Raw genomic sequence first — 27,775 nt, forward strand, 5'->3', positions numbered from 1 at the left:
CCTTTGTATTTTATGAATTACTAACTAAAAAATGTCAACATTTTTAAAATAACCCCACACAGGCATTAATAAACACCTAATGGATCAGATAATGTAAAAAAACGAAATTTTGACAAAAATGGAGATAGAACCTTATAATGCTAACGTCACGTAGTACTACGCTCAGCACTGCATAGTGAACATCGGTGACTCTTCCCCCCACTTCTGCACAACTACTGTGGTTGGTGTCAAAAAGACTAAATGTTCACATCTATAGTATATATATTTATATTTCAATACATTTATTTCAAATATGCTTCTTATTCTTCAAATAATAAGCAATAGGAAAAAAAAAAAATCTGACTGCTTAGATACATTTAGGATAGGGTGTTGTTGTAAAAAAGCTCGGACACAAGCTGTTGCACTATAACAGGGTAAAGGACAACTCATTATTGTGAGTATCAGTTTAAGTGGAGACTCCGGTACGTCCCAAACTCTGCTCCAAGTCAAAACAAAACAGTCTATTGTCAACAACCCCTCTTTTGCCAGTCAATCTCATTGCGCACAACAACCAAAACACTGCTGAAACACCGGACAAATTATGCAATTTCTTATGTTAATCCAAGTGATATGACGTCTCACTCGGACACATAATACAATAGCGGTACATAACTGAGGACCGTCCAAATACACTGATTGCATATTAACTAGCTTCCCTTTCATTTGGTTTGAAACGGGTCATGGTGGGGTGGGGCTTGGGCACCTCAAACAAAATATGGAACAGTTTTATATACAGTAAAATAATACATTATGACAAACAGCAATCAGGAACATGAACCCCTGTGTGTCAATTTCAAAACAGGTTTAGAATAATTGTTGCTACTGTTTCAGAGAAAAAAACAAGTTGATCATGCCTCCACCAAATTATGAGTTGTTTAGTGGGATACCAAGAAGTGTCTTTCAATAAAATAAAATAAAAAGATAAAGATATAGCGGCCTGGGCATGAGACGTTTAAAACAAACACTATTCTGGCCTATTGAGCTTCACTAATGCTGTATAGAATAAATCAATCGTTTTTTTGGGAGACCTACACACTCAACAAGGTGTGTGGAACAGGGGGAAAAAAAGTGCATTCAAAGAATGTTGGTCCGACGGTCTGTAAATAAATGCGTCAGTAGATGTGGTAAACTGATTGGATTCACAGGGAATTGATGAGAAAACTGTTAGAAATACTGAAAGCATTCACTTGAGATCTTATCAAAGATGCAGCTTATCAAAAATGTGTTGTTGAGCTGGTACTGGATTCCCATTTCTATCCACTAGATTTTATTCATAAAATATCAGATAAACCCTCAACGGAAAAACTGCTTTGCTCCCTGAAGTAAGAGCACCAAGCTACATGCCCATTGCAAAAAAAAACAATGTAACATCTATTAGAAATTATGTAACAAAAGAAAAGCGCAATTAAATCAATCTCCAACATTCGTCACGCACGCACGCACTCTCTCTCACACAGACACACAGACACACGCACTCTCTCTCTCTCTCACAGACACACAGACACACACGCACGCACACACAGACACAGACACACACAGACACACACACACACACACACACCAAGAAATACGCTCATTTGACAATTCTGACTTAATAATAATTGGCAAGTACTTGAAACAAAGCGTACAGTATGCAGTGGCGCCATCTACAGGAGAGAAGCTCCTCTGAAAACGACAACAAGAGGAGAGCTCTCAGTAACACACACCACAGACAGAAGGCACTTCTTAAACTGTTCAACTCTTTAAAGCCCTCTCCTTAGACGCATCCGTGTCACTTCTATTCGTTTAATTCTCAGGCTACTCCTCCTCTGGCCAAGAACTGTGCAAAAGCACCATCCCTTAAAACATGTTTAATCATAGATCACTTTTCATTTCGTTTAACCAACAATTGTACTAAAAAATACACTTTGAACAGCAAAGTTTTTTTTTGCCTAATCATGTAAACACCAAATACCTTCATCTCCAGCTAATAAATCGATTGCATGAGTACCGATATTCAATTACAGTAACCATGACGACTAAAGATATGTAGTCTATAGTCCATGACTATAGATCTTTACAATGCATCAAGGGGGGGGGGGGGGGGGAAACAATGCTTTCATCACATTAAGAACATAACTGCATTACAACAACCCGAAAGGAACATTATGATGAACGTTAAACAAAAATACCAAACATACTGTACTTTTTTTTGGCAAACTGGATCTACTGGTACGTGGTGGAAGTTTCAATGACAGCTTTTTCTTAAGTAAATCCACTTAAATCAATCAAGTCACAATAATATAATCCTCAATTTCCTCAGTTTCATTACATTACATGATGCCATTTTTTAGCCAAGAATCAACTTTTAAGATGAATCTGTGGTGTTGTTTTCACACAATTGAACTGTGCTACGCAGAAGGGATAGAAAAAAGAATCTGAAGAGCAATTCCCTGAAGCCACACAGAACAGTATACAGTATGTGGAGGGACTCTTGGTAGTGAGCGTCTGTCAATTGAAATGTATTCTTATCCACTTACAATTGTGTGTGCATATACTGTAGGCATGAAACACAACATCATACACACTTAAAAACAGCAAAAGTACTTTAGTACTTGTGCCTTAGAAACTATCCAAAAGAAGGATTCTATGCATACTGTATTTATAGAAAAATCTCACGGACCCCCATGGTCATGCTTAACTGTCAAAAGGATTGTTTTTTTCTTTTTTTGCTACATGAAAAGACATCCTTCATTTGGCTCATGTTAGCTGGATACCGTGCATCCTCTCTGGCAAGATTCCCCGCAGAGTTGACAAGCATTCAATGCTTTCTTTTGCATGGTACTGAACTACAGTAAATACAGCAATTAGACTGTGACAGTCACACTGCCTGTTACTGTATATATGGGTCATACGACGGCTTTTCTATATAGTCTTCTGTTTTTTTTTTGTACAACAATGTTCTACAGCTCTGTGAATCAAGCTTGTGTCAAATATAAACAACAGTCAAGCTCAAGAGGATGTACCGTGAGTAACTGCGACAAATTAGGCTTAGGAAAACAACATTGTACCAGACAGGCTAGCCTCGAGAGACAAAGCCAATACAGTACCTGTTAAGATCAATTAGATTGATGCTCTGTGAGTATAGTAGCATAGTAGAAATAAAAACATCTAAAAGAGTACTAACAGTAATACTTAGTCCATGGCTACAGGCTACAGTAGAAAAGAAAGCACTAAGAAGTGAAAAGCCAAAATAAGAGACAAGCCTAAAGCCACACAAAACAGTTAGGTCTCTCCCCTATCCATGACTCAACGGAAGGGATAATCTGAAACCCTTTAAAACTGCATTCATCAATATATACTTGATATATTGTGAATATAATCAATATATTCACAATACACCAGCTATACCAAACCTTATATCATAGAATTTATATCGTACAGCAAACCGGAGGAGAGCCCTGTAGAGAACACTATCCATGGCAGTTTCATGGAAATAACCTTTTTCCTTAAAATATATATACACATTTCTAAAGCTGTATCTTTTTTTTGTCATGCCCCTAATCCCCCCCCCTGCCCAAACCCAAAGTCCACTCCTTTTCCAAACACAGGCTTGTGGTCAATCAAGGCTATCTCTATGGCACTTAAGCAAGCTTTTAATAGAACCTAACAGTTAAAATCATCAACCCCCCCCCACCCCTTTTCAGCGACACATTTTTAAAAGATGGTGTTACCTCCCCCCTACCCCCGCTTTGTCAACAGGCCCCAGTGCCCACAACCCCAGCTCCAAGGTCTCTTAGCTCTCGGTGATATGTTGCATGCTGGGCAGCGATGTTAGCCAAGTCCTTACTAGGGATGACAGCTTGGGACGTTGTCTAGACAGGGGTAGCAGAGGCACAAAAAAAAGCGCCATCCGTTATATTTATATTTTTTCCTCCTCCATTCCCCCCCTCGACCTCATTCTCTCTCGCTCCTCTTAACTATGGTCAGAAGCTTATATCATATCTGTGTGCTTATGTTCTCATCTACGAACACGTATAGTTTTTTTGTCATGTTTAATGCAGTTGGTAACTGTAACGTAGTGTGCTTTTTTTTGCCATGCTATAGGAGCTAGCGTCTGCTCGGGGTCTTTGTGCTGTGCTGCGGCGCTGCTCATCTGGGGTGCTTCTGGGTGTGGTTCTGATGGGTCTGGGCCAGGACCGGGTAGGCCAGGGTTACATTCAGCTGGTCGTTGTGTTGGACCAGGGACTCGTGCTTGTAGTGGAGGACCAGGTCGGTGAGGGAGCCGTACAGGTTGTAGGGCTCAGCGAAGCCGTAGCCGGTGGCCGTCTTGTAAACTACGCAGTGCTTGGTGTCCCCTTCCACACTGGAGACAAGGAGATAAAACCAAAGAGTTAGATGAATAAAATCAGAGGAGGTCAACTGATCGAATGACAGAAATGGACAGATTTCCATTGAAACACGGCCCCTGGTCTATCCACTATATAGGGGATTACTTGCAAATTAGCACCTACTTAGGTCCAGAAACTAGTGGTTTCACTAGAATTACTCTGAAGCCTTTGTTTTTTAAAACTGACAGCTATCACACTATTACTAATAAACAAGACAGGTATCCACTTATCAGTAGTCCAAGCTTAACTAGATAGTCTTACTTGAATGAATGAATGAATGAATGAATGAATGGACTTTATTGTCATTGCTACAGTACAGGTACCAAACAACGAAATTTAGGAGGGGTGGCTCCCCTGGTGTTAGGAAAGGGGAAAAAAAAACTTTTAGAAAAAGAAAAAAATCACAAGAAGGTAAGGAGCTGGTTTACATAAATAACTACTTACTCAGAATGTAGAGAGGTGAGTTCACTGCTAAGTTCCCAAATGTAAGTACATTACTTAGTATTGCAGCTATCTAACATGACATTTTGACCAGACATTGGTATTAACTCAATACAACTACACAGCTAAAGAAATTGTAACATTCCAATCCATAAAAAAAGGTATGTGCAATAAAGTGGATTGTGGACACAGAAAAAAAGTATTTAACACAGTAAGAAAAAACACCAATCCAGTTTATGCCACTAATGAGTTCTCCTACCTGTGCTAATTAGAATCAGCTGGGTTAGTGCATGTTGGTGGGTAAGTACCTCCACTCTTTGAAAAAAGGGTTTCCCACCTCTGAATGCAAGTAAACAACTCATTTGTCACCAAGCTTTCCTGCAAGAAACATCGCAGGCACTCGCAATATGTCCGCACCTGACCGACTTGCCCAGTTCAATGGCATTCTAAACCACCCGCGCCCTAACTTTAAGCATATAAATCTCACTCTCCCAAGAGTGCAATCACAAGTATCATCTGATTAAGAGGTTCATGCCCTAACTAATGGATACAAATACGGTTGAGTTAGTATAGGGGTAGTGGTGGTCTAGTGGATAGTGAGTTGGACTTGTGATCAGAAGGTTGTGAGTTCAAATCCCGCCTGAAACCACACCACTACTAGTGTGCCCTTGAGTAAGGCACTTAGCCCTCAGTTACTCCAGGGGGAATGTCCCTGTAATTTGTAATTGTAAGTCGCTTTGGATTAAAAGCGTCTGCTAAATGTCAAAATTATTAAATTATTAAAATTATTAGTATAACATGTTCGGCACATCCCGACTGTAATGACAACAAAAGGTAGGGGACTCAAGGTGTGTACAACAAGGAAACATAACTGTGTTAGGAATAAATCCCCTTCATTAAAATGAACCGCTTAACACTACAACAGCCGTGCCTATTTTACCTACTAGTAGAGCCGCCTTGGGGGTCAAATAGACCCCCTTTTTAGAATGTAAATCTGCTATTTACCAGGGCCCGACAGTGCGACTGTTTTGGTCGCATTTGCGAGTGAATATATTTCTGTGCGACTATTGAAATACATTCAATAGCACCAGTGCGACTACAAGCCTGCTGAACTACCGTCATGCACAGTCAATCTTATGTGTATAAGCGATGAGGGAATGAAAACAGTTAACAGAAACGCGTGTCGCAGAAATGCTTCACGCGTGTCCTATATGCGCTTAAAATGCGCATAATGGCTTGACGCCAGCTGGTGAAACCATAAACCACTCGCGTGAAACGGCTATATACTTTGTGGAATAGGTTCATTGTTATTGTTTGAGGCTAACGGTAAGTGATATATGGCTTGTAAATATACTTTAATTTTAGGACGTGCTCAAAAGCAAGGACTGTGTGATCATCTAATTATGTGTAGTTATGTGTTTTTAGCATGTTGATGTTCTATCAGCATGTTGTTATGTTATTAAAATACAGTTTAGACGTTCGTAGCGCTGTGTTTTGTTAGCCGCTAGCTGTTAGCAGCGTTTGCTTCCGGTTTCATGACAAAGTTTAACCCTATATGTGCCTGAGGTCTAACAACATTCAAATGACTCTAACTTAGTCATCTTTTTTCGGATTTCAATGTATGACACATCATTTGAAAGCTTATGATCTGTAGTTCCAATCCACAACACGTCACATTTGAAAGTGTTTATGTATTTTTTTTACATTTGAAAGTGTTTTTTGTTTATATATATTTATATTATACAATATACCAGTCATATTCTGGAATGTGTCTAAATGTTAAAGTTCCATAAGTATAAGCAAAATAAAGTAAAAAAACAGTTTGTAAATAAAATTAAAAACCGAGGTTCATACCGAACCGTGGGCCAACTGAAATTAATATTCTTACTTCCCCTTTACATTGTGTGAGTCCATTTTTATTACGGCCAAGAGCCGGTTATGGTCATTTTGATATGTTATGATTATGATCATTTGTTGTCGTCATACGAAAATTGCACAATTTTCATTGTGCTACTGAAATTCTTGGTGTGCTACTAAATTTTTCAACATGGTAGCACAGTGCTACCTGGGGAAAAGGTAAGTGTCAAGCCCTGTATTTACACACAGAGATCACTAGAGGGCGCTTCTTTTTTTAGCCTACCTCCTACACAGAAAAACTGCAAAACAGCTTTATACTATCTTATCCTGAAGTGATTTTATACTGGGTGGTAGAAGAACGCACATATCTAGGAAAAGTCATGAAAGGAGGGTCCTGAAATTTGATCGAGTGCAAAGATATAACATTTTTCTTTACTCACAGGGGTCAAATGACCCCGCCCCCCCCATGGCTGTTCTAGTGTTAACCGACATGACATGATGACATGATGACATGATGACATTGACACTTACACCACGGAGCAAGCGTAGGAGCCCTTCTGTGATTGGCTCTCTCGGATCAGGAAGGTTCCGTCACACTTCCCCCGTAGCAGCTCCTCCGCCTGGGTGCGCTTAATGTCGCCCACGTACCATGTGCACTCGTTGTGATGGAGCGAGCCCTCGTCCTCCTCCACCAACGAGTAGAAGCTGGACACACCAGGAGAGACAGGAGGGTTACTACTTCAGGGTATATACAGGAATCTTGAGGTTAATTTGAAAGTGACAGTTGGATCTAAGTGACAGTTGACACTAGAACAGCCGTGTCTATGTTACCTACTCAGGGTATATACAGGAATCTTGAGGTTAATTTCAATACCTTTCTCAGACTTTTTAAAGACCTTGTCAATTCCTAATTTCCAGACCTCACCACCACTTCGAGCTGTAACCGTTTACATCAGTGACACCTTTACCGTAACAGTTTTAGTTTGCAATAGACTAGACCACTATCATACAACAGAATTTCCGGTTCATCTTTGTTTTTTAATAAAACTAATAAATTCACGAACTTTTACTAAAAGTTTTTAGGACTCAAACTCTTTGGACAGAGTCTAATTCAGAAAAATACCTACAAATTCAAGACCTCATAAAATCGTGATAAGACTTTTGAATACTTATTAAGGGTCTTGATTTTCTAATGGTCCCACGATGTGCATGATGCTATAAACATTTTGAGGAAGTAGTGGTGCTGTGAGCTTTCCGGGAGTCAGACCCACAGAAATAAATGGTCTATATATGGACGGTCAATCTACGATTGATTGGTCCTTCAGGAGACAAAAACAAAACACGTGATCTATCCCCATACTTGATCTATTCTAGGGCAACCATGTCTGGTTGAATTTGGGCTTTTAGAAACAGCAAGGGGCACATATACTGTAAAAATATAGCTCTAAATATGAAATCCCAATTCGGTTGTTAAGTCGTGACGTGTTTCCGGGTCCAACGTTGGCTGAGGCGCTCTCTTCTAAATGCCTCAGTAATAATAATAATAATTCATTATATTTGTATAGCGCTTTTCCGAGGCTCAAAGACGCTGATAGACGCTATGGGAAAAACGGGAAAGTGCTGTGTCCCTTGTTGTATGAATAGATCAGAGTCTAAAAAACGATTGAACTGTCATTCTACCGCTGTAGTACACTGGTACTCTGGTGCGGGGAATTTCTGGTTTGGACCCGGAAATTGCTAAACGTCACGTTTGACGTCAGACTTAACAACCGAATCGCTCCTTGGATCAATCCGACTACGTACTCCTCAGCTTCGTTCCTGATTCCCAGCCACTCGTTGATCTTCTTCTGCCTCGTCCCCTTCTGTGTCAACCACCTGCACAGCCAGAAACACAGAGGTGAGGTCCATTCTGCTTATACGTGGTATGAACATGTGATTTGTGAGCAACACACACTACATGGTAAATTGGAGTGGTGTAAAAGGTACCCGAAAGTCATACTTATGTAAAAGTATAGATACCTTGCTAAAATATGACTGACTATTGTCATTTTAATTAATGACTATTGTCATTTTACAGATGAGAGCAAAGGTTTGGGTATAGTGATATTGTGGCCGTCTTACATTCATGTCAAACGTATGAATGTATGAATCAAACTGTTGGTCGCACACAATCTGTGTCATTCATCAAAGTCACAGCACGGGTCGATGTCACGATTGGACAGATTTCATGTAGATGTAACTACTGAAGCGAACCTACTTAAGCGAAGTATAAATTAAATACATAAATATATTTACACTTGCAAAATGAGCCTACTGGACACAGTATAACACAACAGCAAAATTAAAACAATCCTTTTGGCATTTTGAGATTGGCATTCTCCATAAGGGGCCTTTAATAATAAGACGATGTAGGCTTAACAAATGACGTATTTGCTTTCCTTGTGTAGTCAGGTGAAAACTCGCGACGTTAGAATTATAAGGTTCTATCTCAATTTTTGTCAAAATTGAGTTTTTTACATAATCTGATCCATTAGGTGTTTATTAATGCCTGTGTGGTGTTATTTTTAAAATGTTGACATTTTTGAGTTAGTAATTAATAAAATACAAAGGTTCCATCTCACAAAACATAATGGAATGTAAAAACGTTGACGCTCAATATCTCTGAACTACCCTAAACGGAGATAGAACCTTATCATTCTAAACGGAGATAGAACCTTATCATTCTAAACGGAGATAGAACCTTATCATTCTAAGCTCACGAACTGTCCTTCAGAAGAATGAGCCGTGTGTCCTTACACCAGATATTGATCCCTGATCTTCCTGAGCTGCATGAGATCAGGCTTCAGGCTGTTCATCCTTTTGTCGATCTCTCTGTTGTCGGCGGCCTGCTGCCGTAGGTCCTGCTCCAGCCTCCTCTTGCTGTCGTGGATCTCCGTCACCCGTGACTTTAGACGCTCAGAGTTGCTCTGGATCCTTAATTGGGAGTGTGAAAAACGTTATTCTAGTAGTTGTAATTCGAATGCTATATATAAGGAGGATGGATGATGGTGGCTAGGTAGCTGAAAGGTTAGATGGATAGGCCGATGGTTAGAAAGTTAGATAGTATGTTAAAAGGTCATAGATAGATAGATAGATAGATAGATAGAGGTAGTGGTTGAGAATGGTAGAGTTGGTCGGTTTAGTGGTTGAGTTTCAGTGGAGTAGAACTGGTAGCCATTGTTGTAATCATTGTAAGAATGTGTTCAGCTGGTCTCATGCTGTTTTCCAAACGAACGTGAGTCCTTTCCAAACATTTTGGGCTTGCAAAGTCTTACTTTGGTAGTGAAAAGTTTTAAAGATGTTTTGATAGATAGATAGATAGATAGATAGATAGATAGATAGATAGATGGATGTATATAGATAGACAGACAGACAGACAGACAGACAGATAGAGTTTCTTTGAAATTATTTGGGTGCTTTCAGTCATTATGTGAATAAGAATCAATAATTTCACAGTTTTAAGAATATGCTTTGTATGTAACAATTTTATAAACCATTGGTGGTTGAAATATACCATTTACTATAGACGAGAACTATCAGGATCTTACTTTTGGATCTCCTTGTCGTTGCCCTCGCGTCTGAACTTCTCAATGGACTCTTTGCTGTATCGCTCCTGGGTCTCGCACTGCTCCTCGAAGATCTTGATGGTCTCGTTGAAGGCTTCGATAGCCGTGCGTTTCATCTGGAGCTCCTGAGATCAGGGTATATACAGGAATGTTGAGGTTAATTTGAAAGTGACAGTTGGATCTAAGTGACAGTTGACACTAGAACAGCCGTGTCTATGTTACCTACTCAGGGTATATACAGGAATCTTGAGGTTAATTTCAATACCTTTCTAAGACTTTTTAAAGACCTTGTCAAGATTTTTCCAGACCTCACCGCCACTTCGAGCTGTAACCGGTCACATCAGTGACACCTTTAACTTAACATTTTTAGTTTGCAACAGACTAGACCACTATCATACAACAGAATCTCCGGTTCATCTTTGTTTTTTTAATAAAAACTAATAAATTCACGAACTTTTACTAAACGTTTTTAGGACTCAAACTCTTTGGACAGTCTAATTCAGAAAAATACCTACAAAATTCAGGACCTCATAAAATCGTGATAAGACTTTTTAATACTTATTAAGGGTCTTGATTTTCCCAAAATTGATTTATCAACTTTTAATACTTTTCAAGACACCAAGGATACCCTGTGAGATACAAAAGGGGAACATGTAGGCGGTCAATAAAGACATCTACATCCAAATTCTGTAAAAAAGGAAAATGCTCTCCTTATCTCCTCTCCTACAGGTAATAATAATAATAATAATAATAATTCATTAAATGTATATAGCGCTTTTCCGAGGCTCAAAGACGCTGACAATATGGGAGAAACGGAAAACACAGAAACAACAAGCAACAGATAACATGAGCCCATGGAACACAGAGTTAGCAAATGGGGAGGGGTGGTAGGGACAGGGGAGATGGTTTGGGGTAGAGGAGGCTGTATGCGTGTCAGGGGGGGAGGGGGGGTAGCAGGGTTAGGGGAGATGGGTAGGGGTAGGGGACTAATGATGACCCTGTAGAAAGAAGTGTACACATACCTGTGAGGTGCGTGTGTACTCCTCGTAGAGGACGTCGTACTCGCGGCTCTTCTCCTGGTACTGCTCGTGGTAGACCTTCAGTTGCTCGCCCACCGCCTCGATGCTGTCCTCCTTCACCAGCTGCTCCTGAGAGAAGTTAAACACAATAGTCAACGGGAGGATAAAAACAGACACTTACGTAGGTAGGTAGGTGCTGCTACACCTGGATGGATTCCGTGCAAATGTGAATGTACTAGTCAAGTTTCAAGTTTATTGTTACGTCACATTACACGAGTCTAAGAGAGTAAAATTCTTAGGCTTCGATTCCTGACATTGCAACACAAGACTAAGGCAATAAGGGCATAATTCAAGATAATTTAAAAAGTGACAATAGTACAGGACATAAGTGACAAATTAGATCATTTACAATTAGCAGTATCTTGCCATTTGAAGACAATAAGGCACTAGGCATAATTCAATAAAAGGTGTCAATAGTACAGGAGCGCAGTCAGTCAGTCAGCGCAGTCATTTAACCTGCTACACCAGAGATGTGAAGCGTTGCATGCTGGGACACAGAATAAATATCCCTCCCAAACAGTTTTTGCAAAGAACTTCAAATGTATTCCTTCTTGATGAACTTTTATGATGAGTTCTGGTGAGTCCGTTATATGTATGTACTACTATTATCAATGTTTCTATTACATTACCACACTACTTCCATTACCAGCTAAGTGAATATATTTTTAAGCGTAAAAAGGCATTGAAACCTAGAATTTCAGACACTTTGTATGGCGTTTACACGCATGAATCAGAGAGAAATAGACCCCGAACGTAAATGTTATGCTGCTGCTGCTGCAGGAGCCATGCAGCTGTGCTCTGTAGCAATGCGCCGACGCAGCAGGTAACCTTGACTACAATAGGACGTGAGCTTAGAATTATAAGGTTCTATCTCCGTTTAGGGCAGTTCAGAGATATTGAGCGTCAAAGTTTTTACATTCCATTATGTTTTGTGAGATGGAACCTTTGTATTTTTATGAATTACTAACAAAAAAATGTTAACATTTTAAAAAATAACACCACACAGGCATTAATAAACACCTAATGGATCAGATTATGTAAAAAAACTCAATTTTTACAAAAATGGAGATAGAACCTTATAATTCTAACGTCACGAGGAGTCCATCAACTCTGTATCACACTCGTCTCACGGAGGTGGATTTCACACAAATTCAGCCGGAGATGCATTTTGAGCAGTGCCATAGATAAACTACACAAGTTTACCAATGTACAGTATATTCCTCTTTATTGGAATCAAATGTTCCACAACAATAACCTTGTAACCATCTCAAACAAACCAGGTTTGTCAAGGACACTCTGTACCAGGACTATGGTAACTATGACTACAAGGTTGTGTTGTACCTGTTGGTATTTGGAGACAGGGTAGAGGAGCCTGGTGTCGAGTTTAGCGTTGTACTGGGCCAGGGACTCGTGGCGGTAGTGGCTGATGAGCTCCAACACTGAGAGGAAGACGAGAGGCTCAGAGAAGCCGTACAGGCCGCCCCGGTAGCAGATCTTTATCAGCTTGTTGTTGCCTCCTTTCCTATTGGTGGAGAAATGGAGCGGTTGAGAAAGCTGTTTTTCTAAAAAGCTGTTTTTCTAAAAAGCTGTCTGTTTTAAATGATTTATTACTTACTTTTAAACTATTCTATAAGGATTGGGGAACTCGTTATTGAATTCAACATATTTCCATTGCTGGAGATTTACTGTACATGAAATTTAGACCAGACATTGGTATTAAGTCAACAAAACTACACAGGACATTCCAATCCATTAAAAAAGCTATGTGCAATAAAGTGGAATGACACAGAAAGAAGTATTGAACACAGTAAGGAAAAAAGCACTAAACCAGCTTATGCCACTAATGAGTTCTCCTACCTGTGCTAATTAGAATCACCTGAGTTAGTGCGTGTTGGTGGGTAAGTACTGCCACTCTTTGAAAAAAAGGGTTTCCAACGTCTGAATGCAAGTAAACAACTAATGTGTCACTACTTTCCTGCAAGAAACATCTCACGATGGGTAGAGGCAAAGAGCCCATCCCAAGACCTTCGCAACAAGATTGTTAAGCAGCACAGTAATAATGGCACTAGTTACAGACAGATTTCTCAACTCCTGAATCTTCCTATAAGCACCGTTGGGGCCGTTATCCGCAAGTGGAAGGAACATCACTCTACTATCAACCGGCTACGCACAGGAGCGCCTCACAAGATCTCTGACCGGGCAGTCAGAAGGTTCGTCAGAAGAGTAGCCCAAGAGCCAAGGACCACTCGAGCAGAGCTCCAGGAAGACCTGGAGCAGAGGGTACAGTTGTCGGAAAGAAAACAACAGGCAATACACTCCACTGCCACGGTCTCCATTTGCGGTCACCCCGGAAGACTCCATTATTGAAGAAAAGGCATGTTGAAGCTCGTTTGAAGTTTACTACAGAACATTTGGCTGAACTGTAGATTACTGGGAGAATGTAGTCTGGTCAGACGAGACAAAATGTTTAAAACTTTTTGGCAACAATATGACGCGCCATGTTTGGAGGAGAAATGGCTCTGCATATGATCCTAAAAATACCATATCTACAGTGAAGTAGGTGGCATGGGGGCTGTTTCTCTTCACATGGTACTGGTGGAATCCAAATTATCGAAGGGTACTACATAAGTGGAGCCATGTACCGGGAAGTTCTTGACAAAAGACTGTTGTCATCCACCAGGATGATGAGGATGAGACACGGGTGGATCTTCCAGCAGGACAACGATCCAAAACATACTGCAAAAGGAGTCAGACTGGCCTAGTCAATCGGATATTTAAATCCAATAGAGAATTTGGGGAAGGAACTGAAGATCAAGATTCACCAGAGGGCCCCCCGGAATCTTCAAGATTTAAAGACTGTCTTTGTTGAAGAACGGGCCAAAATCCCACCTGATCACTGTGAGAGATTTTCTTTTTCCGTACAGGAAGTGCCTTGAAGCTGTCATTGGAAACAAAGTCTTCTCCACCAAGTATTTAATACATTTTAGTTAGCGTGTTCAACCCTTCTTTCCTGTGTCATTCCCCTTTATTGCACGTAACCTTTTTATGGTGTGTTGGAGTGTTACAATTTCTTTAGCTGTGTAGTTGTATTGAGTTAATACCAATGTCTGGTCGAAATTCCATGTGAATAGCTGCAATGCAAATATGTTGAATTTTAAAAAATGTTGACGCGTTAAATACTTATTTCCCCCACTGTATACACAAGACAAGTATCCCAATAAGAACAGTAGGAAGATATCAACATTCCATTCAACAAACCATGAGAATTATCAGAGAATAGTCAACTATTCACTTGTCGGGACACTCTTGTGAACAATGTATAACAACATCTATTCTTTACATCAATACTCGGAGTAAATCACCTGAGGGTCAGTGTGTACTCTCCTTCCAACTTGCTCGATGCGTCACGGACCATGAACGTCCCGTCCGGTGTATCTCTCATTTTCTCATTCACTTCCTCTCTGGAATACAGAGGCAGATTTAGAGGCCAGTGATTGGTTACTGTGAACCTGAATACTTGCATTAATTAATGAGGTAGGGCACTGATGTTGGGGCGAGAAGGACTGGCTCGCAGTCGGCGTTCCAATTCATCCCAAAGGTGTTCGTTCGATGGGGTTGAGGTCTGAGCTCTGTGACCAGACCAAACTCGGCAAACCATGTCATTATGGACCTCACTTTGTGTATGGGGGCCTTGTCATGCTGAAACTGGAAAGGGCCTTCCCCAAACTGTTGCCACAAAGTGGTACAAATTCTCTACAATCGCATTGTATGCTGTAGCATTAAGATTTCCCTTCACTGGAACTATGGGGCCTGTAAACAGCCCCAGACGATGTGTCCACATACTTTTGTCCATATAGTGTATATGTTACGGTACATGTGAGAATATGGTACATGTGGGAAAACTAGGGTTAGGGTTAGGTGCTAGGGTGCTACGGTTAGGGTTAGGGGTAGGGTTAGGGTTAGGGTTAGACATGCCAGCATGTACCAAGTCACCCTAGCACCTAACCCTAACCCTAGTTTACCCATATGTACCGTAACATATATATAAATACATGTACAGTATACAAACCACACTTTTGGATTGTGCTAACATTGAAATACTGAACTTTTATTAACTATTTTTCTGCTGTGGTGTACAATTTGCCAAGCTAAGATTTGAAAAATGCCATTTTAACATGAGTGTTTCTTTACCTGGAGATCTCCCCCCAGTACCACTCTGCATCACTCAGTGTGCTGCTGATCTCAGTGACGACCGGGGGGGACGTAGCTTTGGCCTTGACCGGCTTGGCTGGAAGAACTAATCACCCAAACACAAAAAAGACAAGGAGACCCATTACTTAGAAAAAGCTTGGACAAGCGGTAGATCCTAAAACACAAGCCAGATGATTTTTATCATCTTTTAATGTGTTGAGAACACATCAATGGATATCATGTGTATATCCATTGATGTGTTTATCTATTGTTACTTATGATATTTTTTTTCCATTGATCCTTAGTTCAGCTTTAAGACTGTAAGTCAACCAAACATAAAGTATCTAAATAATGCAAACCATTATTTTCCTGATACATTCTAAAACACTGTACAGTAGGCTACTTATACACATTCTTAGTTGTATGCTAATTATTTAGATGATTTTAGTTTGCCTGGTGGAGTGAGCTCCTGTTCCATGGCCCGCTCCATCAGCAGCCTCTCCAGTGCTAGAGCAGGGAACTCCTCCTCCATCGCCAGCCTGTCAATCAACAACACCAGGGTATACTGTATACAGGAATCTTGAGGTTAATTTGAAAGTGACAGTTGACACTAGAACAGCCGTGTCTATGTTACCTACACACTGACTCATTATGTCATGTCCGGCTTAGATGCAAAGTGAATGGACGGTGATTGACATGAGAACGAACGTCGTTTTTAATGTGAATGCAGAATTGAAACAGTATTATCTTTCGTGTAGAAGATAGACTTTTAATTGCAGACTTTTATGGCAGCCCAGCATACATGTGCACTAATCAGGTTATTCAACAGAATGTTGCGGGGCAGACTAAAAGCACTCCAGGACCTGTGCTATATCGTGAGCTTAGAATGATAAGGTTCTATCTGCGTTTAGAATGATAAGGTTCTATCTCCGTTTAGAATGATAAGGTTCTATCTGCGTTTAGAATGATAAGGTTCTATCTCCGTTTAGAATGATAAGGTTCTATCTCCGTTTAGAATGATAAGGTTCTATCTCCGTTTAGAATGATAAGGTTCTATCTCCGTTTAGAATGATAAGGTTCTATCTCCGTTTAGAATGATAAGGTTCTATCTCCGTTTAGAATGAGAAGGTTCTATCTCCGTTTAGAATGATAAGGTTCTATCTCCGTTTAGAATGATAAGGTTCTATCTCCGTTTAGAATGATAAGGTTCTATCTCCGTTTAGAATGAGAAGGTTCTATCTCCGTTTAGAATGATAAGGTTCTATCTCCGTTTAGAATGAGAAGGTTCTATCTCCGTTTAGGGTTGTTCAGAGATATTGAGCGTCAAAGTTTTTACATTCCATTATGTTTTGTGAGATGGAACCTTTATATTTTATGAATTACTAACTAAAAAAATGTAAACATTTAAAAAAGAACACCACACGGGCATTAATAAACACCTAATGGATCAGATTATGTAAAAAAACTCAATTTTGACAAAAATGTCACGATAATTATGTCATCCCACTCACCCAGTGGTAGAGCTGGCCCGGATCAGCAGCGGCCCAAAGACCCGCCCCAGTGAGTGTGCATCCAAGCCGTTGTGCCGCCCCGCCTGGCCCACCTTGCACAGGTGTGTGAGCAGGTACTGCTGGGTGAGGCGTTGATGCAGGGGAACGGAGACGGCCCTCTCCAGGACCAGGCTCAGAGCCTTGCCACTCCCTGCCACGGCCCTATCTGTGTGTTGGGTGGGGGGGGGTAGCAGTGGGACACAAACCATACATGTCAAAACTCCCCACCGCCGCACGCATGCACACATAAGACCTGACCTCACCAAGGGAACAGGCTATATGAGTTACAGCATTTCTAGCTAACTCATCCTCAATACTTCCACACTAGGGCCTATACTTTTAGCTAAGGGGGAGAAGGCACACCATTTTACTCAACACAATTGATCCGTTTGGGGCTCATGCTAATTCTGTTACTTTCTATAGACCAACATGTTCATTGAGGATGGAGAGGGAATTCGGTTGTTAAGTCGTGACGTGTTTCCGGGTCCAACGTTGGCTGAGGCGCTCTCTTCGAAATGCCTCAGTAATAATAATAATTCATTATATTTATATAGCGCTTTTCCGAGGCTCAAAGACGCTGACATATATGTGGAAAACGGGAAAGTGCTGTTGTGTCCCTTGTTGTATGAATAGATCCGAGTCTAAAAAAACGATTGAACTGTCATTCTACCGCTGTAGTACACTGGTACTCTGGTGCGGGGAATTTCTGGTTTGGACCCGGAAATTGCTAAACGTCACGTTTGACGTCAGACTTAACAACCGAATAGGTTCCACACAAGCAGGGGTGAGTGAAATGTGGCAAGTACCCGTGCCCTGCTGCAGCGCAGCCTGGAGGTCTGGGTAAACACAGGGGGGGATGACGGGGGACGGCAGCTCCTGCAGGTACCGGAGGAGACGCTCCGACAGGGCGCCCACGTCGCTCTGGCCGAGCTCCAACTCTGGAGGAAGGAAAGAGGAAAGAGACAGATCGTGACGATAGAATTATAAGATTCTATCTCAATCTTTGTCAAAATTGAGTTTTTTACATAATCTGATCCATTAGGTGTTTATTAATGCCTGTGTGGTGTTATTTTTAAAATGTTGAAATGTTTTAGTTAGTAATTCATAAAATACAAAGGTTCCATCTCACAAAACATAATGGAATGTAAAAACATTGACGCTCAATATCTCTGAACTACCCTAGACGGAGATAGAACCTTAGAATTCTAAGCTCACAGCTCCCTGCTGCTGGTAGAATTTCATTCATTCTTATTTTTTTTCTCCTATGACAAAGTAAGTGTGAATCCTTGAGGTGAATTGCATCATGGGTAGGATTTCCACGGTGAGAAAAATGACGGCACATTTCTGGTTGCTAAACGCTAAAATCTTTGATATTCACTTCATGATAACAATTACCAGCATCAAATGCATCAAATGTCTCTTCTTCTCTCAACATCAACTACATACTGGTATGGAAAGCTATAATCAGAATCATAACTACTTTAATTCCCCAGAGTGGAAGAAAATAATGAAACAATACCAGTACAATACCAGTACTCACCAGTACCGAGGCTCTGTGTTGGACTGTAAGAGGCAGAGGTGACAGGTGTCCGATAAAGTGTCTTGAAGTGCAGACCTGCGGCAGATCAACACGTTAGCTCGCCATTCCTCTGGAGGAGATCCTCTATGCATGACTGCTTGACTTGACCAATAGCTGACAGCCACAGTTGAACATTTCATGTAAAGACAGGGTATATACAGGAATCTTGAGGTTAATTCCAATACCTTTCTAAGACTTTTTAAAGACCTTGTCAATATTTTTCCAGACCTCACTGCCACTTCGAGCTGTAACCGTGTACATGAGTGACACCTTTAACTTAACAGTTTCAGTTTGCAATAGACTAGACCACTATCATACAACAGAATTTCCGGTTCATCTTTGTTTTTTAATAAAACGAATAAATTCACGAACTTTTACTAAACGTTTTTAGGACTCAAACTCTTTGGACAGAGCCTAATTCAGAAAAATACTTACAAAATTCAAGACCTCCTAAAATCGTGATAAGACTTTTTAATACTTATTAAGGGTCTTGATTTTCCCAAAATGTATTTATCAACTTTTAATACTTTTCAAGACACCGCGGATACCCTGAAAGATCCTAGACATAGGAATACATTTAGGGGAGAAGAGATAGGGAGGACATCTACTGTTAGCCATCTATGCCACCACCTGATTAGAAGAAAACGTGTTTTAGACTTTCCAGGAAAGTATTCCGGTCTAGACAGCTTGAGAGTCTGGGGGGGGGGGGGCAGTGAGACATGGAGAGACACAGGAAAGGATAGACTTGCTGAAAGTGTAATAATGTACATGGAACTGTAAGTGTGCATTGTACAGTCAAGAGGCAAAAACATGAAATTAGTACATCTGTTCAAAATGTGTTAGGTGTGTCTGTGTGTGTGTGTGTGTGTGTGTGTGTGTGTGTGTGTGTGTGTGTGTGTGTGTGTGTGTGTGTGTGTGAGAGAGAGAAAAAGAAAGTGAGAGGACTATGAATGAGGAAATCCTCCTGAGCGTGTTCCTAATGTAGTTGTGAATAAACCTGCAAGCCTCTTGTTCAGCACAGACAAGGGCAGGCCAAAACACACAGCAGAAACACACAAGTGAGAACACACACTGTCAGTAATGAAGCGCTAGCCGCAATGTTTAAAGGTGCCATGTGATAGTTCTAATCTTAATTTCAAAACATCCCTGGGTATCGTCAAAGTCAGTGGTTTCTTTGTTTTTTTTTGTTTTTTAAAGAAACATCCTCAATAAATGAGAAACTTCACCTTGCAGTGAAGCCTCTGTAGTTCGATGGTGAAGTATTTACTTAATTATTATTGTGGTATTGTATCTGAATGCTGCAATGCCACTGTTGAGGAACCAAATAATTGTACTCTTGTGTTACAAGAGTTCTTGTACAGTGAGATGCACCGCTGGACTGGCCATACAATCTACCTGCCTGCTGGCAGGTGGGCCGCGCTAGTTTTGGGCTGGTCGGGCCGCCCCCCCCCCCCAATCACATGCTTAGGCCCTGCTGTCCATCGGCCCCCTCCCCCACTCTGATCCCTCGGCGACAACCCAAGTGCAGTGTCATGTTCGTAGATAAGATAGTGAAAGGGGGTGCCCAGAAAATTAGGGAGAAAAAAAGTAAGAAGCTAGAGGATGCCTCAAAATGTCAGAAACTGACAGATATGTTCTCTGGATTGACTGTGGGGGCTAGGCCTACTACAGATACAGCAGCCATGTCTCATCACCGTGGAGTACGTCAACAGTGAGTGAGTACACTGGTTCACACTTGCATTGGTATACTTGCTGTCCATGTCACTTACTCCGCTCTATAGTTTTTTTTTTACAAATGGTATATTCAACAGACTGCCAGCATGTTGATCGGCGGTGTCGGACCGATTGTGTTGGGCCGGTCTGAGCCACATGGCAGGGCCTAATTTTTGTCCCAGTCCAGCCCTGGTGAGATGTAATGGAAGCGATTCTGATTCTGATATTTTGCGGATGGTAGTCTCCGAAATATTCACACCTATAGTGAGAATTATTTGGTCATCAACTGTAGAAGTCTTCCTTGGCCCACCAGCCTGTTGGCGATTGCTGAGCTCAGTGCTTTTTTTCCTTCTTTCTAATGATGTCAACTGTTGACTTTTTTTGGGGTTTATGTTTCTTCTATAATAATAATAATGTCTTCCTTCACTCTCATTGACACCCCTCTGGGTCCTCATGTTGACAGACACCAATAGCAGAACTCCAAAGGTAAACACAAAGCCTAGAATCAATACGAGACATTGACAGCTCTCTTATGATGTCACAATGATGTGACGGAGCACATGTGACCAGGAACCCCTCTTAAGCCAATTTTCCCATTCGATGCCCTGAAATAGGGGGACTATGTATAAAGTGTTGTCCTTTCTTTTTTTTCTTTTTTTTATTTGTTTTTCAGATTTTATCCCTTTTTCACCCAATTTGGTAGCCAATTCAACCCAACGTAGCATCCAATTATCCCCTGCCTATTGCATAGGATCCGCCGCACGACCCCGTGGCCGGCAGTCCCAGAGGAGGCCGCCAGGCAGACTAGGCTGACTGGCTCCTCGAGCCCAGTACCGTTACTCCAGCACCAGACGGGGGCGGTGTTGCGCGACGGATCCTAGTCCAGAAATACTCCTATACCACCCTCGGAAGCGGCCGGCCAATATGCCGCTTCCCGTGTGCCTCGGCCATATCTGGATCTGGCGAGCCGGGATACGAACCCCGGCCCCGGTGGGCAGCTTGCACTAGTGGCCAGTGCTTAGACCGCTACACCACCGCGGGGCACAGTGTTGTCCTTTCTAAATGGTCAAACCAATACTGTTTGTAGACAATACCCTCAAATAAAAGCTGAGAATCTCTACTGTAACCATATAGTAATTGTTTGATTTCAAAACCAAACTTTTGGTAGTACAGAGCCAAAAGAAGAACAATTGCTTCACTGTCACAATAATTATATAGGGCACTGTATCATGCAGATATTCTTATTAAATTTGTGTCACTGAATGGTTTCTACTAGAATCATGTGTGTGTGTATGTTGTGGCATCCCTCTCACTGTCACTCATGAGTCGGGCCTACAGGAGTGGCCACAAACCCCTAGGCAGAGCCACCAGAGAGAGAGAGAGAGAGAGAGAGGGAGCTTTCCACTCACACAGCTGTCCCGCATCAGCCAATCAGCGCTGCACCAACCATGGTCTCGTTAAGTGGATGCGAGGCAGCTGTGCCAGGGACCGGCAACCCCACATAAAGAGAGGGAGATGGCAAGCCGGACCTGGGGGACACTGCTACCCACTGAGGACACAAGAGAACCGGGGCGCACCGTGGCATAGGGTGAGAGCCGTGTAGCGGCAACTTATTCCAGAGTGTTCCTTATTAATGTGTTTTATGCTATCTCCATAGCACCAGTCGGGTTAGGAGAGCCTAGTGGAGAGGCCCCGACAGCCGGAGGCTAGAGTGACGGGACACCAAACGACTACCCCCACGGAGCCACCTCTGGCCCACCTCCTACCCCAGAGACACCAGAGACACCAGTCGGGCACAGCCTAGTGGAGAGGCCCCGACAGCCGGAGACTAGGCAGACGGCGAACCCCTACCCGGACCGTGGCGTAGGGTGAGAGCCGTGCAGCGGCAACTTATTTCAGAGTGTCTTTATTAATGTGTTGTATGCTATCTCCATAGCACCAGTCCCTATCTCACCACACCAGAGCCCCCCGGCTATCCTTCTACCCCATCTATCCTCGACCTGAGAAGAACCGTAGTTGATTACAGCCCCCTGATCCTTACAGTTTGAAGGAGCTGAATCTAAGTTTGACTTTGACCCCCTGTGTTAATTATTCCTTATTAAATGTGCCCTAGGGCTAAAGCCTAAACGGGTGTCTGTGTCGTTCTCTAGCTTGGGTGTGTGCAAATCCCCTGGTCACAGTGAGAGGGATATCACCACTGGGCGACCGCCCCTCCTGGTGCCCCCACGGTTGAAAAACGTCTCAAGTGCCCTTTTGAGTGGCAAAAATGCCCTTTTGAGTGGCGAAAATGAGAGGACGTGCCCTATTGGTGCCCCTCCAATGGTCTAAACTTGACCATGTGCCCCCACGGTTGAAAAACATTGCACTAAAGTGCCCTTTTGAGTGGCAAAATTAGAGGATGTGCCCTATTGGCTGCCCTTCCAATGGTCTAAACTTGACCATGTGCACTGATGGGGTCCCATGTTGTGCAGTAGGTGCCCTTTTTTCCTTTTTGCCCCCCTTGCCCTTCAAACAGCCCGAGTCCGCCAATGGATACCACAATGTCCATAATAGTAAAGTGATGTGTGTGTATACCTTTCTTTTCAATAGCCTCCACTAGGTTCACCAGGATGGGGGGAGCCGTCTCTGCAGGTGTGTACAGTCCGGTCAAATCCAGAAGAGAAACAGCTGAAACAACACAAACAACACAAATCATGGTTACATTTTTTGGCGCCACCATAAACAAGATTTCAAGAGTCAGTAATTGACACAGAGGAGCAAAGTAGACTATTGCTTGTCCTAAAACGTGAATATACAGTGCCTTGCATAAGTAAGGAACATACTTTTCTTTTGGGTTTATATTCTAAAAGTTTGGATTTGAAATCAATCAATTACTATGAGGTTTAGATTGTATAGATTGTCAGCTTTTGATTTCAGTGTATTTTTGTACATGGTTGGTTTCACTATTCAGGAATGACAACACTAGTATTTGGTCGACAGTCCTTGGTATGCAATAACTGCCTGAAGTCTGCGACCCATTGACCCCACCAGACACTGGGTATTTTCTCTGGTGATGTTCTACCAGGCCTGTACTATGGCCATCTTCAGTTGTTTGTTTGTTTTATATTATTATCAGGAAGTGAAATGCATTTTCAATTGGATTTAAATCTGAAGGACGTGGCCAGTTAAGAATATTTTTGGCCCGGAAAAAATCCCTAGTTGCTATGCTTTGGGTCATTGACTTGTATGATGAAGCGCCATCCAATGAATTTGCAGGCATTTGGTTTACTTGAGCAGACAATGTGTTTCTGTACACTTCAATACATTCTTCTGTTGCTGTCAGCAGTTACATCATCAATGGTATATTTTGGCCTAAAATCTTATTATCATCAGGAAATTAAATGCATGGACTTCAATCTCATTTGACCAGTCGAACTTTTCACTTTTTGGCCCTGAAATTTTCAGAATACTTTCTGCTGTTTGCACCTTGCAGTGAAGCCTATAGTTTGGCTGCTGACGTGTTCTGCAGATGGTTGTCTGAACAGTCTGATAAATTCACTCCTACCTTCCGGCGAGTGTTTCTGATTGGTGGGACAATTGTTTTGGTGGTTTTCATAATTATGGTGAGCATATTTTTCTGTAGAAGTATTCCTTTGGCCTATGAGACAGACGTAAATTATTGCGAAACAATAGCCCCATCATTTGACTTTGAACAGACCTCTTACCAACACACCTGACCGGCTCGTCAAATACCCAATGTAAACCAGTTATCGAAAAAGCTTGCTGTTCGATAGCGTGGGTGGGACTATTTTAACTTGAGTAGTGAGTTTACCATCTCAACTCAGTTACAGTCACCCCTCTAAACTCACACCACAGTAAGCCCAGCCATCAAGCTGAGCCCAACTGTGTATCAGGGTCACGCTCCAATGAAACAGACATCAAATTGTTGCGAACAGTAGCCCGGCAATTCACGTTTCTCCAACCGAGTCCCGAACTTGCGACCTCTAGCTTGTCAACACACATGACCATCTCCTCAAATACCCAACGTAAACCAGCAACGCTATTGACAAGTTAACTGGAGAGGACACATGAAGGTCAGAGGAGGGGATCTGATGTTGCAGATTCTTCCTCTACAACATCAGAAGGATACGTCCATTCCTCACCAGAGAAGCAGTGCAACTCTTGACCCAGTCACTGGTCGTCTCCCGCCTCGACTACTGCAATGCACTCCTGGCCAAATTCATCTCCCATCTCCCCCTCCTTCAAGACCCTGGTGCTCGCCTACAGGGTAGCAAAAGGGACAGCCCCAGCCTACTTGCAAGCAATGGTCACCCCCCAGACTTCAGCCCCTTCACTTCGCTCCTCCACCTCTGCTGGCCGACTGGCCACACCACCTCTACGCCAACGAGGCAGTCATGCTGCCCGATCACGTCTCTTCACTACACTGGCTCCCCGCTGGTGGAACGAGCTTCCCACGGCTGTCAGAACTGCAGTCACTCCTCATCTTCCGCCGGAGACTGAAGACCCATCGTTTCAGGCTACATCTTAACTGCTCCTCCTGAGACATCTACTACCCCCCTGCACTGTGCCTCCTGAGACATCTACTACCCCCCAGCACTGCTCCTCCTGAGACATCTACTACCCCCCAGCACTGTGTCTCCTGAGACATCTACTACCCCCCTGCACTGTGTCTCCAGAGACACATGCTTCCCCCCGACTGTTTCTCTTGAGATTTCTACTACCCCCTTGCACTTGTAATGCCTATCCAGTGTCTACTATTAAAATAATAATAATAATAATAATAATAATTTAAAAAGCACGACGAATGCCAATGGCAGCTGGCCTGAGCTAGATTACCTTTCCTGCTACGACTGGTTGATTGATGATTCACTTACTTAGTCAAATGTGTGTCAAATGTAAATCGCTTTGGAATAAGGTGCCTGCTAAATGCTGTAAATGTAAACGGCTCGTAGATTTTCAGGCAGTTATTGCATGCAAAGGATTGTCCACCAAATACTAAACATGAGTTTACTTTATTTGGACATATGATGAATCTGTCCCATTACTTTTGGGTACCCTCAAATAGGGGGATTATGTATAAAAAGTGTTTATTTCTAAATGGCGAAACCAATATGTACACAAATACCCTCAAATAAAAGCTGACAATCCCTATGTTAACCACATAGTAATTGCTTCAGTGTCCCGTTTCATACACAGAGCACTGTATCTGTATCTGGCCTAATATTCTGCTTCTCATTTCACATTTGGACACATATGGAGGGAACTCTGGTAACAATAGAATAATATCCACAAACAGGAATTACTGGTAGATAAAAACATTATTGCCAAGCCTCAAGCCTTAAATTAGATATTCATATAATTCAAAAAGAAATAGGCGCTCTATGAAAGCAAATTACAGTATCATTAAGAAGAAAAACAAAAGAAGGCGGCATAGCAAAAAGAAACTAAACCAACCAGACCCAGCAGCAACTGTTGATAATGTGCAAAAACTTTTTCATCTACATGACAACTAACTCCCCATATAGTAGGCCTAAATTAAACGAGAAGGCAAGAAAGAGGCAAGAAAAAAAAAAGATAGATCCCATTTTTCCTTTCTTTTTCCACCCCTACAGTCATTTTCTGCGCCTGTTTCGCCTTGGACCTTTGCGTGAGCAGAGCACAATAAAGGATTTAATCAAAACTCCTGAACAAGCAAAAAAAAAAAACGTGGCAGTCTGCCAGAGCCTCCTTTTCGGCCCCACCGCTCCGCTCCGAGGCTGAGGGCTTGGCAGCCTCCTGCTCCTGGCAGTGCACGGCTAAACCGCGGCTGATTATTAATTTGGGGAGTTCAGATGAAAACGCTGCGTCAGCACATTCCTCTCCTCTCTCTCTCTCTCTCCGCTCTCTGCTGCTGCATGTTAAACATGGAAACTTTGCTTAGCTTTTCCCTCTAGCTTGCGCTAGCACGCAGCACCGCCCGGTGCACTCCCCCTCTCTCTCCCCCTCTCTCTCTCTCTCTCTCTCAATAGTTTTCATCAGTCCTCCTCCTCCTCCTCTCCTATCTTGATCTCATGCAGTATGCACTCACATGTATGCACACAGACTCTCAGTCAGTCTCTCTCTCTCTCTCTCTCTCTCACACCATTGAACATTGGGTAAAGGCATGGTTGGCCCCCTTGTAGCAATTGTTCAGATTAATCTAATCTAATCTAATTTTCTCTACTGTGACTTTTTCACCAATACATATTCTCATATAGGATTACAATAGACGAGAACAAAAACTATTCTTGATAAAATAAACATCTGGATTAGTACTCACTTGAGGGCAATAGGATATATTATACCACATATTATACTTAATTTGTTATATAGTTTAACAAATACAATAAATATTGCTTTAAAAAAGCAGAGTATGGTGATTAGTCTTTTCAACAAGCCTGAAGGCAATCCACAAAGGTTCAGCCAAGCATGGTACCACTCATACAGTATGCACTTGGGGTTGGGTGGGCCACAACTAATAAAATTGGGAAATCAAATCAAATAGACAAACAAGCTAAAATATAGAGTATAAAACCACAAAACAAATGTATTCCAATACTTTGGACGTGGGTGGGAGGAAAATAAATGTTATAATCTACCAGAAGAATAACTCCATCTCTCTCTTTCTTTCGCACACACACACAGGCGCACACACACACACAGACGGACACACACACACACACACAGGCACAGGCGTGCACACACACAGGCGCTCGCACACAGACACACAGGCGTACACACACACACACACACACACACACACACACACGGGATGGCATAGGATTTCGTGCAAAGGAAAACTGCTTTTTCCCCCCTTTTTCTGTTTTTTGGGGGTTGAAAAAACAGCTGTGGCCCTGGAGTCATCTTTGTGTTTTTGGAGAGAGAACCAACTCATCATTACTCAATTAGAACCTCCTCGGCAGTGAGTCTGCACGCTGGCAGGCAGGCCTGCGACTCGACATGCCCTGGGAGTCTGCCACGGAGAGAGCAGCAGAGAAGGAACAGTGAGAGAGAGAAGATGAGAGAGAGAGAGAGAGAGAAACAGAGAGAGCAAGAGTGCAGTATAATCATGTGATAACAGTAACCAGCTTTATTCACGCTGGGATGGGCTTGTCTGCTGTGTGGAGGTTTAAAGGTCTACTTTGAGTCTCTCACCAGCAGCTAGGCCTCTCTAGTTAGTCTCTTAGTTCACCTACACTTATCTCTGAACAAGAAGTAGGATGTTAGCACATCTCTGAAGGTTACAGATACAATTATTTTCTCTGATTTATAGAGTTTGGTTTGTCAAATCCAGGCAGTGGGGCATAGCCAAAGCAGGTTGGATAAGGCCGTT

The 27,775-nt window shown here is 42.1% G+C and overlaps 1 protein-coding gene across 2 annotated transcripts in view; it reads right to left on the minus strand.

Moving 5' to 3' along the window:
* Positions 1–4,111: 4,111 nt before the first annotated feature.
* Positions 4,112–27,775, minus strand: part of pik3r2 (phosphoinositide-3-kinase, regulatory subunit 2 (beta)) — a gene marked incomplete at its 5' end in the record, with an annotated part of 47,903 nt that continues 24,239 nt past the window's right edge. The window contains 14 exons of one of the 2 annotated variants that reach the window (XM_080543361.1): positions 4,112–4,384; positions 7,239–7,412; positions 8,511–8,582; positions 9,504–9,680; positions 10,295–10,437; positions 11,335–11,460; positions 12,733–12,913; positions 14,754–14,852; positions 15,583–15,688; positions 16,036–16,121; positions 17,094–17,298; positions 17,939–18,070; positions 18,673–18,747; positions 22,999–23,091. In XM_080543361.1, the coding sequence (XP_080399487.1) occupies positions 4,171–4,384; positions 7,239–7,412; positions 8,511–8,582; positions 9,504–9,680; positions 10,295–10,437; positions 11,335–11,460; positions 12,733–12,913; positions 14,754–14,852; positions 15,583–15,688; positions 16,036–16,121; positions 17,094–17,298; positions 17,939–18,070; positions 18,673–18,747; positions 22,999–23,091 (1,883 nt within the window). In that variant the 3' untranslated portion in view covers positions 4,112–4,170. Of the gene's footprint in view, positions 4,385–7,238; positions 7,413–8,510; positions 8,583–9,503; positions 9,681–10,294; positions 10,438–11,334; positions 11,461–12,732; positions 12,914–14,753; positions 14,853–15,582; positions 15,689–16,035; positions 16,122–17,093; positions 17,299–17,821; positions 18,071–18,672; positions 18,748–22,998; positions 23,092–27,775 lie in introns of both variants that reach the window. The other variant, XM_080543360.1, reaches the window with a different exon arrangement.

The sequence above is a fragment of the Nansenia antarctica genome (genome assembly GCF_963989245.1).
Source record: "Nansenia antarctica genome assembly, chromosome: 12".
Lineage (NCBI taxonomy): Eukaryota > Metazoa > Chordata > Actinopteri > Argentiniformes > Microstomatidae > Nansenia > Nansenia antarctica.